General features: G+C 39.1%; 4 protein-coding genes across 5 annotated transcripts; 1 reads left to right on the top strand and 3 right to left on the bottom strand.

The window, feature by feature from the left end:
- On the top strand, positions 1-2533 carry LOC135619062 (protein YABBY 4-like). 2 transcript variants are annotated; one of them, XM_065120667.1, is made up of 7 exons: positions 1-471; positions 552-710; positions 785-983; positions 1523-1571; positions 1653-1728; positions 1859-1936; positions 2087-2533. In XM_065120667.1, exons 1-7 carry the CDS (start codon positions 370-372, stop codon positions 2159-2161), a joined length of 738 nt encoding a protein of 245 aa, XP_064976739.1. In that variant the 5' UTR covers positions 1-369; the 3' UTR covers positions 2162-2533. The 2 variants fall into 2 exon arrangements, with proteins under 2 accessions (XP_064976739.1, XP_064976740.1); XM_065120668.1 differs by lacking the exon at positions 1859-1936 and having other exon boundaries at positions 2-471.
- A 2710-nt stretch (positions 2534-5243) lies between these two features.
- LOC135619061 (uncharacterized) lies at positions 5244-16204 on the bottom strand. The gene is made up of 8 exons (XM_065120663.1): positions 15933-16204; positions 14596-14787; positions 14296-14418; positions 13262-13299; positions 13006-13174; positions 9041-12586; positions 7035-7171; positions 5244-5738 (listed from the first exon to the last, which is right to left on the bottom strand). Exons 1-8 carry the CDS (start codon positions 16011-16013, stop codon positions 5531-5533), a joined length of 4494 nt encoding a protein of 1497 aa, XP_064976735.1. The 5' UTR covers positions 16014-16204; the 3' UTR covers positions 5244-5530.
- A 1461-nt stretch (positions 16205-17665) lies between these two features.
- Positions 17666-18286, bottom strand: LOC135619881 (NDR1/HIN1-like protein 10). Its single transcript, XM_065122334.1, has one exon. The coding sequence runs from the start codon at positions 18284-18286 to the stop codon at positions 17666-17668; it is 621 nt and encodes a 206-aa protein (XP_064978406.1).
- Positions 18287-22367: 4081 nt separating this feature from the next.
- Positions 22368-23760, bottom strand: LOC135619060 (aquaporin PIP1-2-like). Its single transcript, XM_065120662.1, has 4 exons — positions 23352-23760; positions 22973-23268; positions 22761-22901; positions 22368-22651 (listed from the first exon to the last, which is right to left on the bottom strand). The coding sequence occupies exons 1-4, from the start codon at positions 23680-23682 to the stop codon at positions 22556-22558; spliced, it is 864 nt and encodes a 287-aa protein (XP_064976734.1). The 5' UTR covers positions 23683-23760; the 3' UTR covers positions 22368-22555.
- Positions 23761-24853: the final 1093 nt, after the last annotated feature.

Below are 24853 nucleotides of genomic sequence, written 5' to 3'. Positions count from 1 at the left end.
AGGAGGAGGAGCAGGAGGGTTTGTGGCTTGGCCTATATCTTACAGTCTCTCTCACGGTCTGAGCCATCTCATCTACAACGTTTCTTTCCTCTCTCGTCTCCTCCTTTCTACTCTTTCTTTCCACCATCTTTCAGCTCATTCCTCCTCTTTCTTGTTCTCTCTCTTTCTCTGTGTCTCCTTGACTCTTCTCTCCCCCTGGTTTCCGAATCAGAAACTACAGATCCGAGGAGGTAGAGAATCAGCAGTCAATCAAGGCATCAAATCAAGGCATCAAATCAGATCATCACGTCCAGGGAGCAGCGAGCTGTAGGTAGAAAAGATCTCCTTCGGTTGGCCGCCAGCCACCCATCAAGTCACAGCTGCGGCAGCATGTCATCCTCCTCAGCCGCCTTTTCCTTGGACCACCTCTCCCCGCCTCCTTCCGAGCAGCTCTGCTACGTCCACTGCAACTTCTGCGACACCGTCCTCGCCGTAACACATCCTTCTCGGCCCCTTCTCCTCTTCCGATCCCCTTCCCTTTGGGGCTTCCGTCTCACTGTTATCTTTGGCAGGTGAGTGTTCCCTACACCAGTCTCTTCAAGACGGTGACGGTGAGGTGTGGCCACTGCACCAATCTTCTCTCCGTCAACATGAGGGGTCTTCTCCTCCCTGCGGCCAACCAGCTCCACCTCAGCCATGCCTGCTTGACCCCGGCTCACCATAATCTCCTGGTACGTACATGACCTGCTCTACCATCTCCTCTTCGCTTCCCCCGCGTGTAACCCTTTTGTCTCTCTTCGATCAGGATGAGCTACAGTGCCCGCCTCCCAGCTTACTGCTGGATCCATCCATACTGTGCAGTGGCAACGCCAACAACAACGGCAACCTCGTCCACAGTAACGCCACCGTCAACCACAACGACAGCATCAACAGCAACTGCAGCACCACGGCGCCCGTGAAAGGTGCGGAGGAAGTGCTTCCACGGTCCCCGGTCGTCAACAGACGTGAGATCCCTTCCCTTTCCTTTCCCGGTCCATATCATCGATTCCCCTTCGCACACACTGTCGATTTCGTTTAGCTACGTAGCTTCATAATGTTCACTGTTGCACTCACATCATCTTCTCTCGGAAATCTTACCATTGTGCTACCCCGTCCTCGTTCTCATCATCTTCATCTTCCTCTTCCTCCTGCAACCTGCACAAGTAATAATTGCAAGGGCGACATAACACCAGTAGCAAGAAGATGCCTGCAGATGCTTACACCTCAACAATGGAGGTTGTCTTCTGGTCTGTGGTCTACCAGAGGAAAACCATCTGCTACAGAAACTGTAGCACGTACCCAGCCTTCAAAAACTTAGCTGTAGCAATAGTAGTTCTTCTCTCCTCCCTTCTGCTTTGTCCCCTCGGATGATCCCGTCCATATCACTCAATTGTTCACCACTATTCATGCCATATATCTAACAGTTAAAATTGGCTCCGAATTATCACCTCTTTCGTCCTTTCTACAACTGTTGTAATCATCTCGATGATGGTGCGGTGTGCAGCTCCGGAGAAGCGGCAGCGAGTTCCATCCGCATACAATCGGTTCATCAAGTAAGCGGAGCACATGTTGACCTAATTAAACGGAGTCAAACCACGAGGAATTAACAACACTCTCTTCTCGTTCAAATGCAGAGACGAAATCCAACGCATTAAAGCTGGGAATCCCGACATCACTCACAGGGAGGCCTTCAGCGCCGCTGCAAAGAACGTAAGCCTATCTCTCTCTCGCTCTCTCTCTCTCTCTCTCTCTCTCACTACTCTTCTACGATCTAAGCTTCAGGTTTGGTTGGACTAAACCTGTGTTTGGATCTCACATTCTTTAAATTTTCCTCTTTTAGTGGGCCCACTTTCCGCACATCCATTTCGGACTGATGCCGGATCAGGGTCTGAAGAAGGCCAGCGTGCGGCAGACGCCGGTGAGTGAGCGCGATCGAAAAGCAACGACCCCTGTCTCCCTTAAAAACCTAAAGTTCTTCCTAAGCTTAGCCTCTGGTCACAGCTGTTCCTCCTCCCCTTTGCTTTTATGGGTATTAACTGAGAATCTTGCATCTCACTTTTCTTTTCAGGAGGGAGAGGATGTTCTTCCCAAGGAGGGTTTCTACGCCACAGCCGCTGCAAACATGGGTGTCACTCCTTTCTAAGCGACCACGCACCGGACCGCACTCTGCCACTGCTACTGTTGTTAGGGTTGCTCCTTAGGGTTCCCTCCTCGTCTTTCCACTCTCTCTTTTCTCCTTCCGCTTGGTCTGGTCTTCATGTCCGGTCGATGGTGGCCGTGACGGGCGCAAACGCCTGAGGAAAAGCTCGGTATGCTCGCTGCCTTTATCTACCGACGCGCGTGTGTGTTCCTTTGGACCGTCTTAACTGTTTGGCAAATGCTGCTACGTTTCTACTGTTCTTCCTACGTGCTTTCTCATCTTGTCTCTGGGCTTTTCTCCTTCTCTCTTCTCTCTTCTCTCTCCATGTTCTCCACCGGGCATGCATGCAAGTTAAAAAGAACCTTTCGGATTTAAGATCCTTTGGCCTTTTACGCCATGGAATGCTTTTGTCTCACGGTACATACCCTGTCTCCTCTCGTTTCCTTGCATCCAAGAATATGTCAATTGTGTGGGCGAAGGATTCCGAGAACCAACATGATACACTATATGTTTGCATGTTCCTTCGTTGCTCCTCGTCTCTAAATGTCACAGCCACACCCCAAAACCCAGCACAAGAATTAACACTATAATGAGAAATAATATCAAAGAACCTTTTCTAATTACCACCCTATTATATACAGAATTGTGTAATGCTTTTATACTTGTAATTGCATAGCATTAATTAGTATTTATAGTTCAAGAAGTAAGAAAAGTAATGGGTGGGGGAGAAGGGAATGAATGACTTCGGAAAGAAGAAGAGAAAATTTCCATGGGGAATGTTTGGTTTCTCTTCTGTTTGGAATAGTGTGTTCTGCGCGATGAGATAGGAACTCTCCAATTATTATGTCTGATGCACTGTCACCAACTTTGGTTGACTCGACAGATCAGTCAACAAATGCTGCTAAATCCCATGATACTTAAACGCGCTCATTATAAGGAGTATCGTTGCATTTTGACTTACCATGGTCGGATTCATGCAGCTTCATTCTTCTACTTGGAACTGGATTTCTGTGGTCTCTGACATCGACTGCATGGAGATCTGTATGGAGGTTAAGTTAATTTGATGGAACCATTGAAGCTTTCTTGTGTGTTTGGATTGCATTTACATGATTTCTTGTTAGTCGATGAGATTTTTCTGTATTCCTCGACAGTTTTGGATCTTTTAACTTTATATATTGTCTCCTCGTTATCTTGATTTTTGTTGGCTAGGGTTTGCCATCATTGTAGATGGCAAGTTAGATGCTGAAGAATCTTAGGAAAAATACAGAATCTAATTAGAAGAGTTAATTCAGTCTTCTCATACCCACACTCGATCGAACTTTTGTGGAATGGTTACAGTGATTTCTTTGTCAGAATTAAATGTGCAATTTTGTCTTAATTTTTAGGCCTTTCAGAATTTGATGTATCGAACTTTTGTACCTCAGAAAGAGGAAGATACTGAAGCCTTCATCACCCACAACTCAAAACTTTAGAGAAACATAAAACCATTTGCTTGCACAAACCCCAAATTTTTACGCCAACTTGATGTGTACCAAATTCTACTATGCTCTCTCTCTCTCTCTCTCTCTCTCTCTCTCTCAACATATATATATATATATATAAAGCTTCATTAAAGACATACACCAATCTTTGTCCTGTGATGGTATCTCTCTAAATTTAATGTTTATGCTTCATAAATGATGGCTGTAATGGTGGTTTAAGACAAACACTGCGTGGTTTGGCAGTGAGTATTGTTTGATCATGGATGCCTTGTCTTGAGTGAGATTCTATCGCGATTCCATCGGCCTCTCTCGAAGGATTGAAGATAATAAAGAGATGAAATAATGTTGTCCTAAATGATGATGGTTCGAGAAGTATGTCGTGTGTTATGAGGATCCATTTAATGGGAGGACAGAGATCTCATTCCCTTTTACTTGGTGTTCGTACGTACTTGTTTAGTTCCCACCATGAAATAAGCAAGTATATGTAGAAGGATGAACGACCATGGAAGTCATGAAAACCACTCTGCACCATTTCCATCTCGATTCCTGGAAACGAGATTAGCCTTCCGGGAACGTTTGTGGCTGACGAGGAGCACTCCGTCTTGTTCAATACCTGGAGACATCTTCCTTCGTCCTGCTCTTCCATGATGGCCAAGGAATCGTAGGCATTTGCAACCCACTCATGATAGAAAACGACTGTTGGTGAGAGAGAGAGAGAGAGAGGGAGAGAGGAGGGCAAAAGTTGGCCCACACATGCTCAATGATTTGAAGCAATGCCTTGGTCCTGAAGAAAAACGATGTGTTGGTTCGTGAAGCAACTGTTGACACAGGGGGAGGCATGGGAGAAGAGGGGCCACGCAATAATGTAGCTCGATGAAGCAGGCAACAAGTTGCACTTGCTCTGTTCCACAAGTCAACACGATGATTCACACACAAGAATAAAGAATTAAAGAAGGAGAAGATGAAGCGGACATACACATTTTTTTATGGCAGGCAAGCGAGAAAGAAGAGAGAGAGAGAGATGAAGCAGTCGATAAGATGATGTTCTGCGGAGGGGTTACAGGTGAGGGTGAGGCAAAAGGCAGACGAGGGACGTGCTTGTCTTGTCGATCATGGCGTCTTGATGTGATATAACCGGAGCACATGGATTGCAGTGCTGATGCCTAATAAACATGTCCGCCATTGGCATGCACAACTATTTCTGCTTCTCATGGTGCAAAGCGAATCCAGTTCCATTCTCGTCCGACGCAAACCGATTCCCTTTGGGATGACTGTAGCCTCTTCGGTGTTATCGACAATGAAGATGGATTCCCTCGACATTCCTTTCCTCACTGAGATGCAAAAGATTTATATTGAGAACATTCCTTTCATAAAGCTAATTCTTAACACTTTCTTTTCCTCCAATTTCCCATTTTGTCCAAATTCATGTACTATCCTAAATATCTTTTCGGGTTATGGTTACTACTCTTATTAGTACGAGAATGGAACTTAGTACAACGATAAGATTTCTCTTATACTCTTCTTAAACAATCTCTAACCTCGTATCAGTTGATGCCCAGATGGTGTCAAAATTAATAAACATAAATACTCTAGAGATGATCATATAGTTTTGAAGTACTTAATAGACCAAAATTATGTTGCTCAATTTGAATGGGATATCAGTTACTTGAACTTTGACACTAACATTCAAGAGATCATAATCGTTTCTCTATACAATAAAGTTTCTCCACAAGTCTTAAATTAGGATACCTACTTAGACACTCTAATGTAAATTAACAAAAGAGAGGGGTAAATTTATTGACTTTGATGAATGGCATACACAGAAACTACAGGAAAAAGAATGCCAAGTAGTAGTCTAGGCAGGGGGAAGATGTGGTCACGAATGAGAGTTTCATGAGAACCACCTTTTCTCCTTTTTCATAGACTTCAACTGCATCACCAGGCCCTCACGCTGAGCCTCCACTTCGGCATATCGAAGGCTCATATTAAGATACCGTTCTTTCATCTCTCTTAGTTCTGCCTCTAAAGAGGAGATCTTATCTGTGTTCTCATTCACATTGTTCTTTAGAAGGTGATCAGCTTCCTTCCCTGAGACGACTCTGCACACAATTTATTCACCAGAGAAAAATAAGAAACAATTTGTCCACAGGAAAAAAGAAGAGGGAGGGGGTGGGGAGGCAGTAAAGAAATTCCTACAAAATTACCACTCGAAAGACAATATATAATACTAGATGAATATATTTCCACTACCTATGGCTAAAGCTATGTGACAAGGTGAAGTGAGAGGAGGAATAAGTGAACTTGTTACAGGAAGCATGCAGTTTCTGTAACTGGTGCTTGTGTCAGGATTCTGATTGAAACATTTCACATGCTAAAGGAGTGAGCGGGTGTATAGAGTATTAATGGGCACATATCTTCCTGTTATGGTATCCTTGCAGTATATGTCTTGGATAAGAGGCCTTTCAACAATCAATACTTTAAATACTCTGAGATGCAACCTAAACTCCTTCAAATATTTTTCGGTCAAATTCTCTTTACCAGGACAGAATTGTCTCTAATATTAAAAGGTATGCTAATATTGTTTTCTTAAAAAGCCCCACTGTCACCATCGAAATGATTACCTGTAGCAAATCAGGGGGATCTCAATCACCTTTGGCACTATTAGATTCCTGCATGCAATTTATTTAAGGTTCTCCAATCCTCAAGGTAGATTCAAAATCCTCTTGCAAGTACTTTGAAAACGTATTTGTTTGATTTGTAATTGAAATGACTTTCAAGGTCTAATCCAGAATGCATTCAGATTATTCACTTCCATTGCTCTGTGTTCATTTACAAGCTGGATAAGGTATGTACCGTGATGACTCGTTAGTGCTTCAACAGATAACTTCACACAGATACTCAACAAATGAAACCTCTCAAGATGAGGAAAACCATTTTTAGCCGTACCGTGGTTTGCGATTAAAACTGGCATTCAATGATGGCAGTTGTGGAGATAGTTACCACCAACATGCATCACTGATTTTCTAGTAAACATGCTACACATAATTGTTGAGATCAGAATCAAGAATTGAGGTACCACAGCATTTCAATCACCAATACAAAATCATTACAAGATCATTGACAGTCGCAGGCATGTTCTTGTAATGTTTTGTTCAAATATGGCTAGTGTTGTCAAGATTATTTCAGAAATGTCCATCCTAGTGCAGTTATTCAGGTTGGAACTTGGTCGATGAAAACATAGTCGATCAACATCATGATTGCTAGGTTTTATGTTTGCCTTCATGCTTCTTAATGAAGTAGAATATCAATCATATTTTTGGTAGATAGATAAATGATAAGATGTAAGCTGAATCAAATAATAGCAAAAGCATAACAAGATATTTGATATTGCTTACCTTTTATGTTGCACTTCATCCATATTATCTGCCTCCACAGCATCAGCATGTTTGGTTTCAAGTAACAGTCTCTCTGGCTCGTGAACTTCCTTACTGCAATGTGGCCCTTCAAGATGGCTATGCGGCTTATCGTCATCCTAAGAAATGAGAATCCATCATGCAAAGTGAAATTCTTTTAGTAAATTTAGCTTTCTGATGATGGAAATTATATGCAAAATCGATCATGCTATAACTGACAACTACAAAAGCCAAAGTATATGTGAACACATATTGCTCAAAATGCTCCCAGCATAGGAGCCTATGATTTCATTTTATTTATCAGGAGGATCAGGCCATGAAATATTCACCTGGTTCGGCTGAGCGAAGTGAGTTTCTTACTCGGTTCAGGAGTTGGGACAACAACAGGAGATTAGTACCTTGAGAGAGGAGACCAAGAAAACTCATTGAGCAATTTGAGCCACAAGTAAACTCTTGAAGCAATGGATTTGTTCCATGGAGGCCAAAGTGTGCCAGTACATAAGCGAGTAGAATTGACATATATGAATACCATTATAGGTTGGGATTAGGGTTGGTGAGAATCATTATTCCATTGAGTTGTTTGGAAAATTCTAGGTGCTTTGTATGTGAGCTTTTATGGAGTTATGAACTCTTAACAATCCTATCTCCTAAACTATGCCTGAATATAATCTTAGTTTAGTAAAGATAGGACTAAGAATGTGCCGGATATGTCTAAGATGGAATAGTAAGGGCATATACAGTCACAAACAGCTGATCCAAACCAAAACAGAGTCATCAACGTGTCAAGATTTCTTAACCAGAACCTAACTTATAAAGCTGGCTGATCAGGCCTAGGTTGGAAGATCATGACACATCTTACGTTGTCTTTTTGAAGAAAATGGTCCAAGTCAGGATGGATTGGATAGGGTTGAATCACACCATCAAGAAAATTCTTACCTAAATTTGGCTCAATCAGATCCAACCCAAACCAAAATGGAAGACAAGATTTCTTAATTTGGAACGTACTGTGAAGTATGAACACAATGTTCTATCTAAACAAGTCAAGTTGACTCAATAGATTTGAATCAAGATTTACTCTTAAGGATTCAGGTCTTGTGGAGGTCTAAATTTAATGGGCCTCTTGGTACAAAAAAATACAAGCAGTCAATTGTTATTAATGAAAATAAGGTTTTCCATGTCTACTAAGCCTCTACTCTTTCTTTCTTATTTTATGCTTTATTCTACCAACTATTTTTAATAGGTAGAATAAAGCACAAAATGAGAAAGAAAGAGTAGAAGCTTAGACATAGAATAGATCCGAGTGTTGGATAGTTAACAAACAACATATACAAAAAGTTTGTATTGTCGAAATGAGAATGTTGAGGTGGATGTGTGAAGTTACTAGAAAAGATAGTAAATGAAATATTTTTATTTGTAAACAACTAGGTATCACTTCAATAAATGATAAGATGAGAAAAAATCGTTTAAGATGATATAGATATGTGCTTAGGAGATCTCCAGATACGAGAGTCAAAAGAGGTAAAATGATTAATGTTAATAGTACGAAAAGAGATAGGAAAACCTAAAAAGACTTTAATAAAAATTATAAATAAAGATTTAAGTATTCTGAACTTAACTAAATATATGACCTTTTACATATCTCAATGGTGACAAGAGATCCATGTAGCCGACCCCAAATAGTTGAGACTTACGGCTTTGTTGTTATTGTTGTATTTAATTTTAACCTACTATTTTTCTTCCATAGAACAAGTCTCTCATAGTTCATTTTCAAGCTTTTTTCAATACCCATTTGTTAATAGTTGTATTGTTACACCCGATTGCTATATCGCACACTTATGAAAGCTAAAAACAAATCCATTTTCATCAAAATATACACTATACTCCTAAAAGAAATAGGCAAATAAATACTAAAGCTCCTTCAATTCAAAACAGATATGAATATTATATTAAAATGTTCCTATAAAGACAATAAGATATTGAACACTTACCTCACTACTAACTTTCTCATCCTGGCAGGATGTTTTTCTCAGCATGAGATCCTTCTCCATTATCTGAACTTTCTTCATTAACTCAAGATTTTCCTGCTCAAGACTTTGAACCTTTCTTTGGTACTCACTGTTAGTCCGCTTTATCCGATTAAGTTCATTCTTAAACTCTGCTTCCTGGGCATAAGATGCTTCTTTTATTGAAAGGTCACTTTCCAACCTCAAAAGTTTTTCTTGCAAAACAACTCTACTGCGCCTGTCATCTTCACTATTACATAAAGCCTTCTGCATATTAGAAACTTTCTCTGTCAAGGAAACTTTCTCTGCTTTCAGTTCTTCATATTCTTCCGACACTGACTTCAACAACTCCTCCAGTTTTCGCTTTTCAAAGTCTGCCCCATCAAGAGAGCCTTTAAGGTCTAAGACTGAATTCTGAAGTTCAGACAACTTTTGCAATTGAAGTTTTAACCCAGTGCTCTCTTCCATTACTTGCTGTTTTTCATAATCAGAAGATTTAAGCTTCAACTCTAAATCATTTACCATTTTTCTATGTTTCTCTTCACTAGATTTGACACTGTCCATTGTTCGTTGTATATGCTCAATGTCAGCCATTAACATTTCCTCACTCTGTTTAGAAGCATTAAGCAAATCAACTAATCCTTGAATCTTATTCTTGGACTCTTGCCGGAGAGTTTGTAAGTCAGTCTCGTACAGCTTAACTTTTGAATTGACTTCCTGAAGACTACATTCAAGTTTAACTTTATCTGAACGCAGGATAGATGCTTCATGCACTGCATCTGATGTTATTTTTTCTTGGTCATCATGATTTGATGACATTTGTGCAGTAAGGTTAGACATCTCTTTCCTGAGGTTCTCTACTTCAACTGTTTTTTCCAATTCAATCTTATTTAACAAACTGTGTGCCTTATCTATTCTTTCTTCATGCTCCTTATGATCTTGAAAAATGTGCTCAAGTTGTGACAGTAGTGACTTCTCCTTCAGTGCAACATCTTTTTGCAGCAAAGAAAGTTTTATTTCTAAAAGATCAACTTGCTTGCAAAAATCGAAGTTTTTCTTTTTGGATTCATCTAATTCAATTTCAAGATGTGTAATGCGTTCATGAAACTCCAGTTTCTGCTTCTTTAAATCTCCATTGAGTTTCTGAAGAGAGCTGCACTCTTCAATGAGACTTGCAATTGTAGCTTGTAGTTTTGAGTTTGATCTGCTTGAATAATCTGACTCCTCTAGAGCCACTGATAAGCGCTTTTGTGTCTCTTGTAGCTTTTGTTTTAGTTCTGCTTTCTGCATCTCCATTTCAGCTTTCTGTTGTTCAACTTCATCTTTCAAATCAGCAGCAAATGATCGAGTACCTTCCAGTTCCAATCGATTAGATTCTTTCTCATTTGTCAAATATCTTAGTTGGGCTTCTAACCCAGAGATGCGTTCTGATAATTTTACATTTTCTTGTTCAAGCTCAGAAACATGCAATTCCAGCTCTTTGTTGCAACTTTCAAGTTCCACCGACTTTCTTTCAAGAGTTTTATTAACAGAAACATGTGATTTCACACTACCAGTAAGCACCAGCAAATCATGCTCCATGTCTTGCAAGTATTTTGAGTTATCAATGTTTTCTTGATGTAAAGAAGCCAAATCTTCCTCCAGTTGACATTTCTCTTTCTGAAGACTGCTAATAAGATCTGCTAGCTCTTTGTTAGAATGTCCAAGTCTATCTATCTCTTTTTCCTTTAGCAACAAGGTAGACTGGAACTCATCTTCAGGTTCTTGTGTTGTAGAACTTTCATCTTTTAGGTGCTCTGGAGCTTCTGTATCGTTTGAACTTCTCTGGCTGAGACCAGAACTTGCACCTCGAGATATAGGGTTGCATCTTAGAATGTTCTCTCTTAATAAAGCATTCAACTCATGTAAACTTTTTGTAATACACTCTAACTGATTTTTCTGATCGATATGATCTACACCAGGAAATGTAAGATCAATATCACTACCACGTGCTTTATCTGCATCAGAACTATCATTAGAGTGCAAGCTTCTAACTTGAGTTAGAGCAAGACGAATTTGTTTATCCATTTCAGACACAACATTTTGCATATCTGAGCAGCCAAATGACTCAACTTCTTCAAATCCTTTCATAGCAAAAGTGTTGAAACCTTCCAAGTCAGTTTCGAGGCTTGATTTAATTTTTTGCTGTAGATTGTATAACTCTAGGTCCTTTTCTTCTAATTTCCTTTGTCTTTGGTGGAGCCTTATCTCAAGATCACTAGCTTCATCCTTATAATGTTGTAATTCTCTCTCGAGATCAGCAGATACTTTCTCAAGGTCCTTGAGCTTACTTGATAATGGACCACACATGGCCTCCTTCCTAATTAGTTCATCCTCAAAGTCATGGATTTGTGATATGAGCAAGCCATTTTCGTACTCAGAATTATTAGATGAAATATGATCATGAAAATCTCTAGACCTAGAACCATGTGTATGGTTTCCTTTTCTGACGTCCTTGCTTAATTCCTTCAACTTAAATATGAGATCTAGGTTTTCATCTGTAAGTTCGGCACAATCCCTTTCCAACTCATTTACTTTACTTGTAAGGACCTCAACTTCTCTTATCAGGTCAGGATTACGTCCACTAGACATTTTATCATTGTTGGCAATATCGGACAACTTCTCCTCCAGTATAGCAATTTCTTCTTCTTTCAGGGCTAGTTTTCTCTCCCATTCAGCCTCATTGTCAAAAGATTTCTGACTCCTGTGTCCTTCATGTTTATCTACATGGTTCTGTTGTGAAAGGTTAGCTAGTTCCAACTTCTGTTTCTCTGTGATCTCTTCTAACTCCTGAAGTATAGCAACAAGCTCAATGTTTGATTCTTGGGTTTTCTTCAGTTGTTGAGTTAAGTTGACATTGGAATCTTTCTGAAAGTTCAGCTCATCCTCCAGTTCCATCTGCACACGAACCATATCTTCATTTTTCACATTGCTAACATCAGTTCTATTTGACATTGACTCCTCCAATGCTGCTTTCAGACGTTTAACTTCTTGCTTTAAAGAATCACGTTCATTGTGTGCAGCTGAAAGCTGCCTGTCCAGGTCTGCCTGATGCTTGGATTTCTCAGAAATTTCCTTCTTTAAAATCTCAAGATCAAGTTTCAACTGCCGAGAATGTCTCTCCCACATCTTAACTTCATCATGGAGTTCCTCTATTTCTTCAGAAGCTTCAAGAAGATCCTTTGAAGAACCAGTGGGCCTTAATGATGGTGTTGCAAGTCCATTATTAGAAGTCCGTTGAGTAATGTCTTGCCAATTATTGGTATGCAATGAAGAACCTGAGGCCCTAGAATTGAAAGATGATGGATTTGATCTCAAAAGCTCATCTCCAGGACCAGCACTATAAGTTGCACTAATCTGTGAACCTGATGAATCTAGTCTTCCAATGTATTGACCCCCATTCAAGCTGTTTTTGGGGGAAAAAGCTGTCCGACCAAAGCTATCCCCTGAGTCAGAACTACGATGTGACCCCGATGCTGAGAAGCATGTCTCCTGCAGAAAGACATGGACCTGTGAATATGCAACAAAAGTAGACACAACTAATAAAAGTGAAAACTGGTAAAAAAAGTTATATAATATTAGCCTTGGAGAGAAATCCGGATGAATTAAAAGCATAATTTTCTAGAAGATATTTTCAAACTTTTTTAATCTTGTACAACCAAAATTTGCAAATTTGTCTACAAGAAAATGTTTTCAAACTTTGAGAGCATAACTGGAAGGGTAAAGGGTTGGATTGTAATCACCTATAAATATCAAAGTGTTTTATGATAAGTACTAGAACATATAGAGTTGCACATCTGTCTAGCTATTGTTGTTAAAAATAAAATAAATGAAATAGTTGGTGGAAAAATTTAGCATGAAGCTACTTTTCCTAAGCAAAAAATAATAATAACTTTGTGCATAAGAATCACCCTATTTCCAGGTTCTTCTGGATAGGAAGTATTGGCCAAATGATTACTTGAAGAAGATCCAAGATTCCTATTGAATAAATTGTCAGATCCATCTGACTTGCTGTCCAGGTCATCAATATTACTGTGATCTTCAAGATGAGAAGTTGTATCTTTCCAAGATTTTCCAACCCTGAAGCAAATACATCATTAGCAACTTGTACAGGTACATTGTGGTATAGTAGAAACTCATTTGCAACAATTAAAAGAACCACTGAACCTGAATTTTGATTTTGGGGTCACACACTGAATTTTGACCTGTAAATTAAAGGGAGTAGAAAATAATGTCATTGCCAAACTTCAAAATCAGCAATTTTAATGGCTTCAAATATTCTAGGCATCCAAGAAGACACTAGGTCAATAAAAGTATTGTCTGCACGATGTAGGAAGGACAACAAATTAACCGGAAAATGGCATTAGTATGCAAATAAAAAAGTGTAAGTGATTACTTGAGGACTATATAAATTACAGTTCTTAGGTTTAGATATCCACATTGATGTAATAAACAAATTCGAAATTAGCTAGTTTCTTAGTCATCAGCTACACATCAACAACAAATAGGAAGAAAGCAGTACTTCCTACTATATTAGTCAATCCATCATTTTTCTGTACATCATAGTATATACATTTCCTCAGGTCTTCGTATTCCAAAGGCTTCTTTCAAAAAGACTGTACTGCTGCACTGTCTATACAATGTTAACAAATATAATGCAGAGAATATATATATATATATATATATATATATATATATATATATATATGTATGTATGTATATTATCATTATGGGGTATGTTTTGAATGATATCTGAAGTTATGACCTCTTTGTAACAACTAATACTAACAGAACAATCCTTAGGGAATAAAATTTGTAATATATTATATGTTGAAACCAGATTATATCCCATAACAACATTTACACAGAGGTCTAACGAACTGATTACTCCTTTTAGGCATCAAAAGAGTAACATGACCAACAAATTTTGGCATTACACATTTGCATCCTTCCAATGCACTAAGTTCTGTCAACATCCTGAAGGATACAAATTGAGTAGGCAAAAATTCATTGATCAGCTGTAGCATGATAGAGGATTGCTATAATATTCCTAGTACATGAGAAAGTGAATGATTTAAGTCCTTCAAACTTATTCGATAAAACTTGGATAATTATTCACATGTTCCATTGAAACATAAAGAATCTTCACAATTTTAGTCATGTAAGGCAAAGCATCAACATCTAGTCAAAGTAATTTTCACCTGTAAAGTTGTCCCAGAATCACACTTCTTTAATGGAAGGAAGAGAGGGCCAGATTCTTCCTTACCCAGATAATCTGCTACATTCAAGGTAACCTCACCAAGAATGATAGATCTAGCAGAAGCCTGCACAAGAATTTAATCTGAGTATATGCTTTCACTAATTTCGAGCCACTGAAACAGAGTGTAAACCATTCACTATCATGATCCTAAGGAAATTTTAAGTAATAATTATAATATAAAAGTAATAATAATAATAAGATATATTTTCAACGGAAAGATAAGAAAAGTTATGTGTCAGACCGGGGAAACCACAATCTTAAAGTGACATTCTTCAAGCTCTTTAGACACATCATCTTGGGACACCCATATAGATTCTGTTCCAGTCCACTGACAATTTCCGCTTCTTACTGTAGATTTGCTGGTTTTAGCAATCGTTTTTCCAGAATCTACTGACACAATAGAAAGAAAAAGTTTCTCCCATCCTCTAGGAACCTGTATGATTAAAGAAGAGCATCAAATGCAAGCTTTTCCAATTCATTCAGGAAAGTTAATATAAAGCATAAAATTAACAGATGTATGAGATCGTATTTACTGCTTTTCAAAGAGGCATATACTTTGTTGTGATTAGACTAAGTGTTGCGTGCAAAATTTGCAAATATGAACACCGTATAACAGGAAAAACAAAGGAGGAAAAACAGAGGGAAATATTAAGAAGAATTTTAGAGGCCAACATGAAGAGCTCAAAACAAGGTGGTGCCTCACTAATCTGCACTTGTGCAAAGGGGAAGCTCCATAACCAGTTCACCGTTTATAATAGGTCTTCATCATCTCTAAATTTGAAACTACTCATTACCACTATTGTTAATGTCACAATTAGTGTAATATCAGATTTAAGATTCTAGTTAATTTTTTACATTCAGATACGGGCATACTACTAACTACTCAAAATAAAAGCATGCAAATGGGCTAAGTGGTGGAAACATCCTCCCCAACAGAACAAGTAATTGTTCAAAAGTTCCATAAATAAGTGATGCCATCATCACTCTAGAAAAAATCTGTCCTTCTCAACTAGCATTAGGCAAAGGCAGCAAAATATTTCTACAAGCTGTGGTCACAAATGTCAAATTTGGGAAGGGATATATGCCAGTAATTTCAAGTATTCTACCAAATTCAAATGTTAATTCACGAATGCTTCCAGCAACTTTGGCTTCTGCATTTCTCTTGCGGTTCTCGATTTTGTTTTGCGAAGCTGGTTGTTAGCAGATGTAAAACTCTAAAGGCCCGATAGCTGCATAAGCCGTTGTAGTAAGAAAGGCAAATTAACAATTCATCATCATAAGATGGAATGCTCATGGCTTCAAATTTCTAATTAATACCAATCAGAGCAAAATTTGATAACAATTGACCCAATCCATGGCTCAGTCGCGTTTCTTTCTCTGAGAATCGCGGTCAACCACCATGTACAGGAAGTCAAACTACAATCCACAAGCGTAAGAGAATCACACGAATTATTGATGGGCATAATAAAACCAGATCGCAAAACTGTGGCACATTCCTCGCTTCAGCGACGACTCGAACAAAAGAAGCATTAAGAAAGCCTAACTACATCAGATTGGGTAAAGAAACATCAGGAGCACCTTGATGGCCTGTAGATTGGAGAGCTTGAACTCGACCTTCTCCCCGAATCTGTCGGACCTGTGCCGATGCAGCTTGAACATCTTCTACCCGCTTCTTGATTCCTCCTCCTCCCCCTGACGATCGAACCCAGTTGCCCTCTACTCGATCGGGAAGGAGAGGAGCCTTTGGAAGCGCGAGAAAGGAGACGGATTCGCCTCGCTCTCCTCGCCTCTCCGCCTGGGCGTGGGCGACGAGCAAGAAAGAGACAACGCTTTCTCTTTCTCCTTTTGTTTAGTCTTTGCTCATACTATTTGATCGCTAAATTATTCGATGAGGAGGCTTCGAGGCGATGCAACTTTCCGACCCAGTCGGCAGCTGCGGTGTGGGACGCGGTGGCACATCAGACGGTCGCTGGCCTTCCTGCGCTCGGATCCGCTCCAACCACCCTCCCCCAGACATTGAGAGCCGGTTCGTCATCTTCGAAATGGACGGGCGGATAAGGACAAGGTAAGTTGAGCCCGCGACGGCGGACGGCTACTCGTCGAAGCACAAAGGGAGACGACTCGGGGCCTTGTTCCGGATCGCGACCAAAATGGGTCGCGGAAAGGCTTGCGGTCATTCCAAGCCCCGTCGCGGATGATTGGATAGAGGCTAATTCTTCTTCGTACCAAAACTTTTCCCAACAACGTTTTCATCTGACGTGGCCATCTCACTAACCCGGGCTGTAGCTGTGGGCCCTACTTACTGGTAAGAGGTACGGGCCCGACGGGTATGTGTACATCGACTTTGTTCGCCGAACCGGATCGCGATTATTGTGATGCTTTCGGCTAATTAATCGGCGAATTCAATGGGAAAAAAAATTCTTATTTTTAAAAAAATTTTACACAACGTTTTTATTTAATTATTTAAATAATAATTTTATCCTTCCATTAGTTGCCCCCTACATCCAGCCTCCGCCCAACCCAGCTCATCAATAATTACCTCCATCCTGATCATACGCACGGTTTAAGGTTTAAGGATTAGGACGACGATGCTCATTCAAAACCAATAAGAGATGAGCCGGTGTATGATGGAGCGGGATGGGCACCCCTCATGTGAGAGGGCTATAGCAAAAGGGGTACTCTTTCCGTACGATAAATGTCAACAAACACTTGCGTGAGAGCTATAATTGATGGGACATCTCTAAATATAGCGGATGGAGGTGAGTTATAAACAAAACAAAAACAAGAGACTATGAGTGACAACAAGCGTTCCCACGAGGATGGTGGCAATATAACGATGAAAGTAAAAACGGATCGATGAAAAAATAAATAAAATAATCTCTTCACAAGATCATGTAGTGTTATCTTAAAAATTTTCAAAGTAGTCATCCTCAAGAAATTTTTAAAATGTATTTTTTAAAAATTTCGCCCCTAATTAATTATAACTTATAGAAAGCTGTCAACATTTGCATGATGCTCCCATAAATGACAGCCCACCGAATGGGATAGATCTCCCACGACATACACCTAGGATGGATTGAAGGGCTCCACCACCACTGACAGGTGGGCTGAATCATCCTTGAAATATTTCAAGGGTGATTTCGCAACCCGTAGCAGCTAAGGCAGAACACTTGTATTCGGACTTCAGTTCATCTCAAGTAAGCTACTAAGATAAACTCAAAGCAGTTGATCCGATCCTCGTGCTTACATCAACAATTTACTACGAAAACAATGTTCGAGATCAAAAGAACCGATGAAGTCGAAAGCAATACTCAGATGTAAACGTCGCAGTAGACCTTCTGAAACTGCGTCACCGACGACGAGAAGCGCACGAGCACCGGCAAGCAGTAGGCCCGCAGTGTGTAGTGGTCGGTCTTCAGCAGCCCCACCTTGAACCTGACCATCGCCCTCATCCTCACCTCCACCGCCGCCTCCCCAGCCGACCGGTCCTGCTTTAGACTCGTCTCCACCGAGCTAAGCAGCGGCCTCGAACGGGCCACCAGGTCGACCTTGAGCATCCTGACGTCCCGCCGCGGCTGGTAGAATGGTGCAACCTCGTTAAGAGCCAGCATCTGGCCGTCGTACCACACAGCGACTTCGACCCGGTCGAAGTACACTGCGACCTTGCGGTTAGGGTTGTGAACTTCCAGGGTGAGGTTGAAGGTGGCACTGAGGGTGTTGTCGGTGATGTTGAAGCCCTGGAGGTGGGCTTTTTCCACGGAGCACCTGAGCAAGGAGGGACGGACAACGAGCCAGAAGACTAGTACGAGAATCCCCACGAGCGCAAGGAGGCTGACTGCGGTGATGGCGACGCAGTGAAGGATTCTGGGGCGGCGCGGGAGGCGCAGGGTATGCCGTCGGTCGCGGTCCCGGTCGCGCTTAGTGCTTTCCATGGAGGTCGGGTTGGTGGCAGGCACGATGGAGAATTGAGGAGGTGAAGACTATAGGCTCTGTGGGAGTAGAAATACTGGTTTTGGCCAACCAAGCATGCCTTTTTCTTTCATGTTGTATGCTCCACTGACGAAGTTATCTCTTTCGTTTGCTTTCCCTGTGAATGGGTGTGGCTTCGGAATCCTACCTCCACACTCAAAGAACAAGATGCAAATTATGATCAAAGCCGAAAGCAATTGGTCACCTGCTGATCGTGTTTACATTGATCTCGAATAGCATTCGTATCTAAGGTATTTTGTTTGTCTTAAAGTTGCCCTTCATCCAGGTTGGAGACGATTACAAGATAGATTGAGCTCTAAGCGATTCCTTCAAACTTTATTCCAGGTTCTTTTCCCTGCTTTCTGAGCTCGCATTAGCCTTTAATTCTGTGTCTTCTGTAGTAATAACGAAGAACAGAGGCGATATATAATTCACAGCTAAAGAATACTGCGCTAGATAAAAGCTTGCATAATGTTCCGAACACTGTTTAACTGGTTAAACTTTGCATAATATTGAGATTCTTTTTGGTAACGATAATTTTACATTTGGTACATGCCTTAATCCTTAATTAATCTATGATTTGAGGATCAATCATAGATTTAAATACATAATTTGAATATGTGATTTGAATGCATTTATTTAATTATTCATGGTATTAGAGCTTTCTTTCTGGTTATCATGTTGATACGTTGGTGATTACTATTTCTCTTCGTTCGTCTGACTATTACTCCTTTATAACTCTTGATTTGCATTTCTCACTTTCGGATTCTTACGTTACAGTGAAGACAAAGACGTGCGACTCTTCCCTACTAATCTCCTAGTGCAATCTAATTTACAGTAGATGTATTCCACTTTGCTGATTTAATCAACCTCCTCTAGTGATCAACAGGATTCTCCGATGATCCTTCATCGTTATTCAGTGTTGCTTAGCGAGCGTTCCCCTTGAATTTTCTCAACATGTTTTCTTATATTTTCTTCCTCTAACACTCTAATTATTGTTTGCTTAGGAAACAATAGTTCATCTCAACCTATATGATTTATATCTATCAATACAACAACTTCAATCTCATTCAAACTCTCCAAATATAGCAATTATACATCTTGGCAAGCACAATTCGTTAATCTTTTTTTAATATGATTTATCAGGCTGCATTAATGATTCTCTTAGTTGTCTACTAAAAAAGATCTAAATATCAGGAAAAAACATCGTAATGGCAAATCATGGTCACAATTTATGGCTACGATAAAATTATTTTATTTTACAAGACATTCATGCCTTGATCATTGGCTCTTGAGCACCATTTATCTCTTCATGTAGCACTATAGAAGCATAATCCAAGTTATAAATCATATTTGTCAATCGCTCTCGTACTCGCATACTAAATCTTCCATCTACTCTAATGAAAACAACATAAGAAGAAAGTACTATTACTAATTATATATAATTTAAAATTATTATAATTAATTTAGATTTAATAGGTCATCCCTTGAATGATGAAGAACTCATTGTTCATACTCTCAATAACCTACGAGATAAATATAAGAAACTAGTGATAGTAATTTGGACATGTGACTCACCAATATCATTTAAAGAATTACATAACAAGTTGATTAATCATGAAATATATCTAAAATGAGAAAAGGGGAAGATATGACTAATTATCAAAGCTCAATTTAATAAAAAATCTAAAAGAAAAAACAATCAAAATAATAAAAACTTTAATAAAAGATTGAATAAAATGTCTACCGGATACATGGGTAATACATAAGGTCATTATCCTCTATTATACTATCAATAAAAACTCTCTAACCATAGTGGTATCTTCAATCCAAACAAATTAGAAAATAGCTTTGGCTATAACTATCAATAGTTCTAACATCCCAATAATAATAATTAACAAAAAATCATATATTAGCTCTATAATAAAATTGGATATACAACAAAAGTTTTTCGATCTCAACTTAAGTCTACTATTACGCTCAACTGGCCTTAACCAAACATCATGATTACTTTAACTACTTATCTAAATAATTAGATTATTGGCTCTAGTACTTTTTATTATATTAATTTTGATTTATAAAATATATTCATCCATAGTGACTTTAGAGATAACTAAGCTAATATAAGTGATATCAACTTCATAAATCACCTAGCTAATTGCTCTTGCTTCAGTTACTGTTATAATCGATGTGTGACATTGTCACATTAGTCATCCATCATTCTCTGTTCAACAATAAGTAATTTCTTATTACTTCATTCTAACTTTCAAAACAAGTAGAATTACAATTTATTGTTGTACTTATCTTAGTAATAAAAGTTAAAGATTACCTTTTGAAATATTTTTTTATATCATGCTTCAAACTACTTAAAATTATTTACACTGATGTCTAGGGTTTTGTCCCAACCACTCGTTTGATAATTTTAGATTTTATAATATTTTTATATATTACTTTAATAAATATATATGACTATGTTCTCTGAAACATAAATATAAAGTCATCATACTCTTTACTCATTTTAGACAGATTATAGAGAACTTTTTATAGTTTACTCTAATAGATGAGATAAATACCAAGTTCTAACAACTTCTCATAATGTGTAAAGAATACGATGCCCTATTCTATAATATCACATAAACTCTTATATTATTTCACCTCACACAAAATATCATTGGGCGTAAGTCGATATTTTTTAATTAAATAAAACCCAAATAGATTTATTACTAAATACAAAGTACGTCCGGTGGTTAAAAGATTTCACTTATGATCAGGTATTGATTTCACAATAACCTTTAATCTAATTGTTAAACTAATAATGATTTAACTTCTGACTATCACTAAAAGTCGACATATACATCAATTAGATGTTTATAATACTTTTTTATAAGAGATCTTAATTAAAGTTGCCTTTAGATAGAAACCCTATAACTTCATCCACTCTTAATATCCAAACAATATTTATAAACTAAAAAAAGCTATTTATGAACTTTACCAAGTTCTAAGAGTCTAATATATTATTGACTTCATCAACTCCAAGTCTAACATCTTTTTATTCTTATATTAATAAAATGAATATATTATATATCTACTAATCTATATGGATGATATTATAATCATAGATAATAATTTAATAAAGATTAAATAATTCTTTAACCAATTGGTAAATTTATTCTCACCTAGAAACCTTTTTTTTGGAGTGGAAATAACGTTCATATTTTTTTTTAATTTTTTTTTATTTCAAAAGAAGTATATTTGAGATATAATATCAAAGAGAAATATGTAGAATACTAAAAAAGTCGCCACCCCACTCTTCATCACTAAATCACTATTATATGATGATAGTCCTATTACAGATCCCACACAATATTGACAAATATTTAGATCCTTGTAGTATTTATTTCTCATACATTCAAACATTTTATTTGTAGTCAATAAATTATCACAATTTATATATCGACTCTCTAAGTCTGTACTAAAATGTTTCATGTGATATCTTAAAAAGATTTTTAATTATGAACTTCTTCTTTAGAAATATGCATCACTTCATCTTTATGCCTTTATCGATGCTAATTGGATAGATAATACGAATGATGGAACATCTACATCAACTTATGTTATGATCAGTTAGAGTTTCAAAAGGTAGAGCACAATCACATGGTCCATCACTAAAGTTGAATATCATGTCATCGCTACAATCGCTGTAAAACTCAACTGAGTCACCAATTTGTTATATGAACTTGGCGTCACTTATCAATCCACTCCTATAATATACCGTGATAATGTTGGTGTTACTTATACGCCAACCTAGTTTTTCCCTCATGTATAAAACATATTATCATCAATTTTCATTTGACTATAGATCAAATTGTCAAACATTAATAATGTATTTATCATATCCATACTTCTAATCAACTTGTAGACTCCACAAAGGATAGTTCAGTTTCATCGACAAATATGAAATGATAACTTTATATTTTTTATATACTCTAGTCCTTAATCAATTTATGATTTAAAGATTAATCATATAATTATTTAAAAAACACGTATATAAATATGAATTATGCCAATGATAAATTTCTTAATAAATTCTGACAACTACATATCTGAATTAACACCAGTAAATGCAGACCTGAACAAACACAGTACGTGTGACAACATTTAATCCACGCAAACATTGCATCTTAGGAACGGAACCACAAGACGGACAAGCAATGGAAGGAAGCCATGACTGCTCAACGCTTGCTCCTGAACGGGATGGCTCTGATCACCACCTGATGGTAGATGGCAGCCAAGGCAGCTCCAATGAGGGGACCGACCCAGAAGATCCACTGAGAGAAACATAAGAAAAGTTCATCAGCGTTGTGTTTGTAGTTAGACAAGCCCTAGCATCATATTCATCGCTTTGCTGCTGGTTCTTCAATGACGTAACATGCTTACATGGTCATTCCAGGCGTGTTCTTTGTTGTAGATGATGGCAGCTCCGAGGCTCCTGGCAGGGTTGATGCCAGTGCCAGTGATGGGGATGGTGGCCAGGTGAACCAGGAAAACCGCAAATCCAATAGGCAAGGGTGCAAGCACCTGAAACATCGAACCCATTGTTTAGCATCAAGTGGTTTAGCATGAGCCAAGGTGAGGCAAGAACTACTTACAGGCACATGAGAGTCCCTTGCACTCCTCTTGGCATCAGTGGCGGAGAAGACTGTGTAGACAAGGATGAAGGTGCCGACGATCTCCGCGCCAAGGCCATCGCCCTTGGTGTAGCCGGCGGCCACGACGTTGGCTCCGCCACCGTTGCTCTCGTACACCCCCTTCTGAAACCCCTTCACCACACCGGCGCCGCAGATCGCGCCCAGGCACTGCATCACCACGTAGAAGATGGCCCTGGTCAGGGAGAGCTTCCTCGCCAGTAGCAACCCAAAGGTGACAGCCGGGTTGATGTGGCCACCTGCACCAGCATCACAGATTCCAAAGACCGAGAGATGCAACTACAAAGCAAGAGGAAAAGGCAACATGGAGAAAGGAACTTACCAGAGATGCCGGCAGTGCAGTAGACCAGAGCAAAGATCATGCCTCCGAAGGACCACGCAATTCCCTGGATACCCACAGTGGAACACTTGCTGTCGGACTTCACCACCCCCATAACCGTGAGGATGCTGACATAGATAAAGAGGAAGGTGGCCATGAACTCTGCAATCCCAGCCCTGTAGAAGGACCACGACCTGAGCTCCGCTGGCTCAAAGAGCGGGGCTGGTGGTGGTTCCTTGTAGTCCTTCGCATGGGTCTGCGCTGCTGTCCCTATCGGCTGCCTCTCCGAGAACATGATCGCTCCAATCCTCACATCCTCCTCCTTCCCCTCCATTTCCCCCACCTCTAAGAGCCTCTTGCCTCTCCCAACTCTTCCAAAACACAACAGAGAGAGAGAGAGAGAGAGGAAGGCCCGCCGCTTGCTGTAGAACAGGATTATTCTGTGGATTTTATAGAGACGCACTGCTTTCAGCTTCATGCATACATCATATAACATATGACAAGCTGTAAGATACTCCTCATCACCACATCACAATTCGTAGCGGTCAAGTATAATTTGTCCAAACTTGTAAGATGCGTGCCTCTTGGTTGCTGCTATCTTTGTGGAACCGCGAGAATTGAAGTCAAACGCATGCTTCCTGCACATCAATAAACAATACCTCGAACTAATCCAACTGCGGTGGTATATGTGATGCCCTGATGGATGTTATAGCCTTAATTAATGCAGCATGACAGTCACATTAGTGCATAAGTTAATAGATGAAGGGAATGTCTCGTTATTCTTACGTCATCTCTTCTTCGATCAGCCAGAACGAATGATTGGAAGAAGGTGAGAGAAGAGTGGCGGGCCATGTGGGACGCACCACAGTGGGCCCGGTTGCTTCGCTGGCCACATGATCTCGCTGGCGGCAAGAATTGGTCGCGTTGGGTTGCGCATATAAATATGGCCCGACAGCGGACAGGACAACGCATCCCAGCCGACAAGGCCTCGTCTCGCTTCCACGTGTCCGACGGCGCCTATATTATTATCGTATTTAACTCAAACGGTTGTCATTACAGGACATAATTAACAGAAAAACGATGGAAATACATAATCATTTAATTATCGAGTAAAAAATATTTAGAACCAATAAAAATTGGGTGTGGCTCCGATAAAAGATAAAATAACGAAAAATATTCGATTATATACAAATATTTAAAGATCTATAAATGTTGCAATTAGATGATATTGACCGAATAAGAAAAATAATCGATAAGAGACAGATTTATAAATGAATCTGCCTAACCCTTTTTTTTTTTCAAAATATAAATTATTGCAGATGCTAAATAGATGGATGCATAACCTTTGCACGTTTTGTATGAAGTATACAAAGTAATGCAATGGCATGAATATTTTTCATCATGTTTCGAATGCCATATTGTTAACAATATTATATAAACATAAACATAGAGGAAGAGGTTATAAAAATTTTAATGATATAACAAACACTTCAACATCACATGAC

This window comes from Musa acuminata, chromosome BXJ2-8 (genome assembly GCF_036884655.1).
Source record: "Musa acuminata AAA Group cultivar baxijiao chromosome BXJ2-8, Cavendish_Baxijiao_AAA, whole genome shotgun sequence".
NCBI classification, from domain to species: Eukaryota; Viridiplantae; Streptophyta; class Magnoliopsida; order Zingiberales; family Musaceae; genus Musa; species Musa acuminata.
The sequence above is the reverse complement of the archived record's forward strand: the minus strand, read 5'-3'. Positions and strand labels throughout refer to the sequence as shown.